General features: G+C 39.4%; 1 protein-coding gene across 1 annotated transcript in view; it reads left to right on the top strand.

Annotated features, from left to right (window-relative positions):
* ptprua (protein tyrosine phosphatase receptor type Ua) overlaps window positions 1-8846 on the top strand; it is a 196749-nt gene that overhangs the window by 169372 nt on the left and 18531 nt on the right. Inside the window, 3 exon segments of the mRNA XM_035681751.1 lie at window positions 4708-4805; window positions 7090-7206; window positions 7393-7547. Of these exon segments, the coding sequence (XP_035537644.1) occupies window positions 4708-4805; window positions 7090-7206; window positions 7393-7547 (370 nt within the window).

Raw genomic sequence — 8846 nt, 5'->3', positions numbered from 1 at the left:
AGTAGTGAGACAGATAAAATCTGTGAAAAAAAGCGGCAGTATTTGAAGACCTTCGAAATGAGACTGAGCAATTAACTTCAATCCTTTCTGCCCTCCTTGATTGGTTGTTTTTGTGGATTTCTTGCAAATGGCAATTAGGAGCACCTTAGGAGGAGCCCAGAGGAACCTGAATTTTTTCACAATTATCTGTCTCATGTACTAACTGTCAAGAATAATAGTAAGCTTAAACAAAAAAAGAGTTACCCCTGACTGCAGCTTTTAAGAACACTGTAAACCATGCAGAGAAACCCATTAAAAACCTAAAGGTCTCATATAAATGTTAATCTTATTTGCACCTGAAAGTATTTAGGCTTACCTAATTGTTAAAAGCCAAGTTCCAAACTTAACAACACCTGTTAATTTCTGATTAGTTAATGGATCTGTTATTTACTTTTATTTAAAGTAACCATCCATATTTAGGCCAACGTGACATATCCTATTAATTTGTTATTCACTTTTTCAATTTCAGCTTTTTGAAATTAAATTCTTTACTTTTCCAGGTTACTACCAAACACTTGAGTAATGTTGTAAGGAATTGTGTCTTTCATAGTGGATTTGGTTCTCTTTCTCAGCCGTGACTTTTCGGGGTACTTGGTGAGGGTGCCCAGGCTGTGGTATACATGTGTCTCTCCTACATCGATGTGGACAGGGGCGTTGCGTTTGTTGGTGAGCGTTGGCCGGTGCGGGGGATGCCGGTGCGAGCCCAAAGGAGATGGCAGGCAGACACAGATTACGGGCAGCTCTGCGATGGTCGTACATACTGCTGGCTGCTGCTGTCTGGGACAGCAAAAACACACACACAGTTGGCGTGGGTACTACCAAGTATAAAATGTAATGGTAAATTACCTGTACTTGGGTATAGCGCCCTTTCTTAGTCTTCCGACCACTCAGAGCCGCTTTTACCATTACATGGCCACATTCATCTCAGTGATGCCCAGCAGCATTCACAGCACCGAAACCTTCCGACTTAGTGGACGACCCGCTCTTTCTCTGAGCAACAGAAATCAGTAGTATTAGTTAGTATTAGTGGAAAGAAGCTAATCAGGCATTTAAAGGACCAGTGTGTAGGATTTAAAGTGGCAATCTAGCTGTTGAAGTTTGCGATTGCAACTGAATAAAGCTCAGGCCTTCCAGCATCGGTAGTTTTTGAGAACTTGGCCTCGAAAGGCTCCTGAACTTTCCAGTGTTTGGTTATGTCTGTTCTGGGCACTGTAGAAAACATGGCAGTTCAACATGACGGACTCCTTAGAAGAGAACACACTCCCTCTGTAAATAAATACAGCTCATTCTAAAGTAACAAAAGATGATTATACACTAATGAAAACATACCTATAAGTATTATCCTCCTCAATATTACACACTGGACCTCTGAATGTCCAAAAGTACAATCCTAAACAAAATATTTTTTCTATTTTATTTTAGAGCTCCTTGGTGCATGCCTAGAGCTGACCGAATAATCCCACATCAGTTGTTTTATTGTTGGGGTGCATACTATTTATCTACACTACATTATCATTACCCTAACATGGCGGAGGCACAAAGAAAGCATTAGATAATCAACCAAACAACATCTGAGTGCTAAGTCCACAGAGGGAGGAGGTCGGGCTGGATAGAGGAGTCAATAAAATAACAGACTTAAACACAAGAGACTGCCTTTCCTTTTTCGTTTCTATTATAGTCCCCCTCTAGTCAGAAGTTTCAAGAGTTTCTTCTTGTCTCTACGCTATGGTGTTTGAATGATGTCTGTGCAGAATTTGACTCTAAAAGCATGTTTTCACATTCATCTGCTGAAAGTGGAAAGTTCCTCTGTGCTCATTGGAAATCTGAATTTTAGTGGCGGGGCCTACCAGGATGATTTGTGACATCAAAAATAGTTTGAAAGTCAGTCCTGGTCCAGTATGCAACTTGTACAGTGTAATGTAGAAACCTGAAGCCACCAGTGCACATCCACTGAGAATGGACTTTATAGTTGGGTAACAACACTGGCATATTTATAGATTTAAAGATAGAATTTTCAATGAGGTAGAAGGAGGAGAGCCCTTTTAAGGGTTTCAATGTGGAAATTATACTTTCTTGGCAGAAAGAAACACATCAGACACACATTATTGTTCCTATTATTTGTATATATGTATTAATACATGTCAGGACGGTTATTCCAAAGGTCCAACCTGCTAACATAATCTAAAATGCTGAAAAAAAATCTTATGGGTATAGCCACCAAGTATAAAATCTTATATAAAATAAGACCCATGTCTTATGTAAAACATACACTAATGTACAGTCTATAGCTGTCAAATTCATAGCAATTCGTTATTTCCACTCTTTTATTCGTTATTTCCACAGACATAGAGACGTACACTGATGTAAACACACACACAGTACATACACTGCATCATTAAAGCCATCCCTTGGCCCCTTTACACTCTGCACGTACTGAACAACATGCTCTGCATGCACTTGTGGCGAGCCCTGGGTGGTCGGCTGTCGCGGCAGGTTGAGGTTGATTTGTTGTATCTCAGATGAGTCTTAAGGCAGCTGTGCATGTGCAGCAGGCAGCAGGTGCTCTGGGCTAACTCTCTATTATGTCCAGAGATGAGAGAGAGGGGAGGAGGCGGACGGGTAGGAGAAAATGCCTAAAAGCCAGAGTCCAAAGCGGCAGCATGTTGTGCTATGCATACAGATTCACCCACCCAGCCGCTGCTATCACACATCATCTGTCTCTCAACTGACTGCCCCGTCCCCTTGGCATTGCATTAGTGGGCTTCTCCTGCTGCTGCTGAAGAATTAACATCTCATATCACTAATACACATAGAAACTGCTGCAGTGATTGCTAACAGGGGAGGGAGCTGTGAATAACCCTGTGAAGAGGAGGGAAAGCAGTGGTTAAAGTAGCTGCCTACGTGTGCGTATTAAAACGTACACAGGCTCACCTCGGGTCAACTACAGTAAAGACCAGTATCTTGCTGTTGTCGAAAGGAAAGCCATTGTCAGGCTCTGCAAATGCCCTGTTTTTTAACAAGCAAGTAAGGTTGTTACTCCTCCTCCTCCTATTGTATTTCTCAGCCTTCAGAGGTCTTTGCATGTTTACCCTGGGGCATGCAGTCAAATGCACACCTTTTGATTCCTCTTGTTAAGACAGAGCAGTGAAAACAAGCATTACTTCATTGCATTTGTTTATCCGTGGAGACAAAAAAACCTTCCTTTTTACTTACTTGCTACATTCAGAACCCAATTATGTGCCAAATACAAAACAAAAAAAACCTAGTATAAAAACAGTACATACAATAAATACACTTAAAAGACCCTTCAACATAAACAAAAGTTTATAAATTTTTTATGAATGATTAACTCATATTAATGAATAAAGTGATGCTTTAAAGGACCACTGTGTAGAATTAACTGGCATCTAGCGGTGAAGTTACAGATTGCAACTAAGTGAACACTGCTTGCATCTGTATTTGATGACCTAGGAATGACAAGGGGCTGTGAAGCGTGTAGGAGAAAGTATGGTGGCCTTTCTGGGTTACTGTAGAAACATTGTGGTCTCCATGGAAGGTGACCCACGGCCTCTGTAGATAAAAACTGTTCATTCTAAGGTAACAAAAACGATTCCTATATTCAGGTGATTATACAGTAATAAAAACATACATATGAATATTATATTCCATGTCTGCCAATAGATCCTCCGAAATGTTACACCCTGGATCTTTAAAACACATTGCATTCTGTATTATTTCAACAAAATTGAAAATTAGGTTGTCCAGAAAATTCAAAGTCTCCTGAGTTGGATATGCTGTGTACATAATCAATAGGATGCATCATAAGCTGATTGTATTAGAAAATCAAATCAGGTGACAGTCACATCCCCCATCCATACCAGTGTTCAAAGTACAAGCTATACATGTTTCATTTGATATTTTGACAAGTAATATAACACTTCGTACTTTAGAATAAAGTGTGCCTTACCCCTTCCAGGAGGTCTAGAATGAACTTCAATGCTCAAAGTTTTGTTTTATTTTGCTTTTCCATAGCTTTTTCTTATACATTCCAACTTTTTGTTAAATAAATAAAAATTAGATACGAACAGAAAAAAACATAATAAAGAGTAAAAAGATATATGAGGGATGATAAGGTTAAACCTTCTCTTAAAAAAGTTATCTCAGTCAGTTACAAGGGACAAGATAATATTCCTATTAAATAAACTGAGTGGGTAGAAATGAATAGACATCTTGTTTCACTGAAGGGGTAGTGTGTTTGGCAGAGGAGTCAGTATGAAGGAGGACCTTGTGATATTATCAACGCCACAGTGTAATGAAATCAATGAAAGTGTCATCTTCTCCAGGAGGCTGTGATTTGTGTCAGCCACTGGTGTCTAGGAAAGGCAATACAGGAGCTTGTTTGCACAATGGCTGAGGATTTGTGGGTGTATTGAAATGACATTTCTCTGTAGTATTAGGAGAACACAGAGCGGGCAATAGTTCATGAATGACACATTGTTACTCTATTCCCTGGCATGGATTACACAGCAGCTCTACATTGATGGTTATTGCTGCTATTTTCTCTGACTTATGGCTCATCTCTCCGCCCTCCTCATCCTCCTCTTTCTCCTCCTCCACCTTCTCCCACTCCTCCACCTATACATCTACTGTATATCTCCTCCTCCGCAGGCCCCAAACAGGAGATGATCTATGACTTCTGGAGGATGGTTTGGCAAGAGAACTGCTTCAGTATTGTCATGATCACCAAGCTGGTGGAAGTGGGCAGGGTAGGTTTCCCTTCCCTTTGTCCTGTGACCTCTCCAGCCGCCTGTGAAGATGGATGGAGGGAATGTATTTCTGGAGCTCCCTTTATCATTCACTATATATCAGAAGAGCTGCTGTGCTCCGTGTTGTGGGAGGAAATGGCTGCCGCTGTCTGATCATGAGTGATCACCTTTAGCTTTGGTGGCTGTGCTCCAAGGTCAAAGCTTTGATGTGTATGAAGGCCCATGGAAGATTGAGGCTTCTGGCCTAGTAAATATTCCTGCCTCTGTTGAATACAGCAGGATTATGTTATAGTATCTAAAATAAGTATTATATATGAGGTTTTTTTAGCTTGCACTGAACATGCCATTTATAAAATGCGATCAATGAAGGTACCACAGTCAGTTAGAAATGTTATTAGTATTGAGCGCAAACGTATTTATATGACAAATATGACAGCATATTTATATATAAAACTGTATGACAAATTAAAGGGGAACTTACTTTACTCATCATAAATACTCCTAATCAACCTCTGAAAACCTGTAATGTGTTCTGCAGCTCAGTGATATTAAAGAGGAACTCCACGCTATGCTTTTTCGTCTCAAAATTAGCTAGTACTTTTTCGCTTGGATTTGAAAGTTCAATTTGAGCCGAATTTCCCCTCACTAAACCTGACGAAATTGGCAAGAGTCCAAGGTTTATATCATTCATTGACCCGCGCCAAGTATAAACAGTGAAACACTGGTTAACCTTGGACCCAGTCTGTGCCTCCCACACATAGCTGCTGGTAGCGTTAGCATTAGCAAGCGTGATCAGCAGCAGACAATGTTGTACATGAACCAGACTTAACCCTCTTCAGTGGCAGTAAACACATCACAGATAAGAAGATAAGCAATATTCAGAGCTTAACAAGACAATTAGGACTGATGAACAGTAACGTTAGCCACGATAAACAGAAGTGCCTCTAGGCTACGTTTCATTTACAAAGAGCTGCTACAAATGGCTCCGGGGGGGATATAGTTATATTCAACTTAAACACCAGTCCTTTGTTAGCCTACATAGTATATATGTATGAACCTTATTCGTTTTTTGTAAGTGGGAAATCATGCTACCTTAGCTGACATTATTGAGTAATTTAGTCTCACATTTTTGGCTTATGGTTTTGTGACTTGAGCTGTGTTGTGTTAAAGGTTTTCATTATTAAACTGAATTTTATCAAGTGTTAGGGAGGATGTGTTTACCATATTCCATCCTTTACTCTTCAAAAACAGCTCAAATTAACTAGCTAACATCAGTTTTGCATCAGCTAATTTGTTAGCTACTATTATACCCCATAGTTATTATTATTATTATTATTATTAGTAACAATTAATTTGAACTACTTTGTGCAGTGCTACTTTTTTTTTAATTTAGTGATAATCTCCACTAAGTAAACACTTTCAAACAGCTGGCTAACGGCTACTGGCTATTTTAAAATCTCTCTATATATTCTACCAACTTTACAAAAAGACATACTAAATCACTGGAGTAACTCGTTAACCAGACTTCTGCAGCCAAAAGCTTTAGTTTTACAGCTGTTTACATGCTAAAAACATCTAATACACAAAAATACAAATGGTTTGACATCTCATCCTGTGAAACTGGTATAACAGACAAACAACAGAGCCCAATAGGTGTCAGCCAGGGTTACAAATGACCAGGGAATCAAAGTAAAAACTAAGGGGCCAAAAAATGGCTCGTATGATTGAGAGTGCCCTTTTAGCCCTTCATCCTTTCACATGGCAGTGCAACTATCATCCCCCATGGGCTACTGTAGTCTTATGAAAAAAATATAGTGATTTGGGATCAGAAAAAGTGAGTCCACAGCCTGAAGCAGTAGAAAACGTTGACGCCACGCAGCCAGCAGTAGAGGAAAATGTCGACGCCACAAAAAACACTAGAAAAACAACAGAAAAAAAAATAGCCATTCGCTTAAAAACTCTGCAAGTTTGGAGGACTGTCTGGTTGGTGACTTAGAGAAGAAAATAACACCATCACAGACAGTAAGTTCTATTTCCAAGAGTGGGAAATGCCCCTAGAAATCATATCAAAAATGGTCATATCTAACCTTGATGTTAACACTTTTATGTCTCAAATCTGATGATGGAACAACTGTAGTAAAGGTCCCAACAGGATTAGCGCATTGCAATTTGTAGAAATCTCAGTGCCTGCTAGTGTGAAAGTTTGTTGTCTAGTGTTGAGATAAATCATCTGTAAATGTGTGTGTTACCCTTTCTGAACTTCAGCTGTTTGTTGTTTGTCCAGATGAAGTGCTGTAAGTATTGGCCTGATGACACTGAGCTCTACGGTGACATTAAGATAACACTACTGAAGACAGAAACACTGGCAGAGTACACTGTGCGCACCTTTGCCATGGAGAGGGTGAGTCATACTCTCACATTATTTTTTATCTCAACTCTGTCGGTGTAGCCTCTATATCATGTATACGAATATATTTCTCCTTCAGCTTCAGGTTTGTTGAATTGGTTTCTATTCATGAACTGTGCTAAACATTTCCACTCTTATAATAATAGGAGCTCATTAAAACTGCCTGGTTGTTTCTTCCAGAGAGGTTACCCGGCCAAACATGAGGTGAGCCAGTTCCACTTCACCTCCTGGCCTGAGCACGGGGTGCCGTACCACGCTACCGGCTTGCTGGCTTTCCTGCGCCGGGTCAAGGCCTCAACACCTCCTGATGCTGGGCCTGTGGTGGTCCACTGCAGGTAACTCATCCCTTTCCATTCTGCTTATGACCTAAACACCTAACAGATGTCCGGGCTTTAAATAATAGTTCTACACTGATATCATATTTCTTTGATGTGCGGCACATTCCATCATTCTTAATTTGCCCTGATGTTTATTTCCCAAAATAGCTTTCAGTGTCTTTGTGCTCTATGTGTAGGTGGACAATGGTGACAACAACAAATATCAAAAATTAAAAAAGACAGTCTAGCAGGATATTCTATTTCACACATAACCAGCAAGAACTTCATAGTTAAGACGTAGGCAGTTGAATTTTTGAAAGTCAAGGATAGTGTCTGACTTCTCAGTGAAGGACTTTTATTCTCTGTATGACTGTTGGACATTGTATTACAACTACAAAAGAAGCCATTGCTCACAAGGTACATTTCCATCCAGTGGAAATGCCAGAAATAAGAAGAAATTATCAAATATCGTAAACAAAATTTGCTTAACTGGGGTTGCAAAATTGGTTAAATACCAAAAGGAGGACGTAAAAGCTAATAGAAACAGAGGTTTCTCTTACACCTTGACATTTGTTAAAATATGTATGTGATTTTAGCATTAACTCAAAGCCCAAACTACTATTAGATCAATATACATATTGTCAATTGTTCAGAAAGCAGTCTTATAATAAGCAGTATGTACATGCAGTGTAGCCTTTATTAATGGAAAACATTTGGTAACCATGGTAACACATATACATGCTTCCAGATCAATCCAACAGTCAAAAGCAGTTACAACTGCAGTGTGTTATGCTTGTATTCTTCTCTGTGTACTTTGGCAGTCCATTACAAAGTGCATGGCATAAGGCATAGGAAATGCTGTGATGCACTTTAGTTTGCTGGAATTGTTTTCTATGTGAAAAAAACCAAACCAAAGGAACAGCAACTCATCTACTGATTCAGTTTGATTGACACCTTTACACCAGCCTAAATGAACCAAACTGTTATTCTGAAGTGAACCCAACAGGTTAGTTATGAAAGCACCCTTATTCATATTTTGTTTTGTCAGAATTGTTTTTAAAACACACACAACATCTAATGAGAACACAATGTTTGATTTTGAGTGAATGATTATTTATTCCTTACAGCTCGAGAGTCACCCACTTCATTTATTTTTGCACATACCTTTCATAACATGATTGCTTTGTGCATCATGTGCCAAGTCAACCCACTAAATGAACATAGTGCTGCATATAGGTGCCTGTCAGAAATATCAGCATTATAGGTAGAGATGTTCCGATACCATTTTTTCCGTCCCGATACCGATTCCGATACCTG

Source organism: Morone saxatilis, unplaced genomic scaffold (genome assembly GCF_004916995.1).
Source record: "Morone saxatilis isolate NCDOM2014 unplaced genomic scaffold, NCSU_SB_2.0 Contig9, whole genome shotgun sequence".
NCBI classification, from domain to species: Eukaryota; Metazoa; Chordata; class Actinopteri; family Moronidae; genus Morone; species Morone saxatilis.
This window is presented reverse-complemented; position numbering and strand designations above follow the sequence as displayed.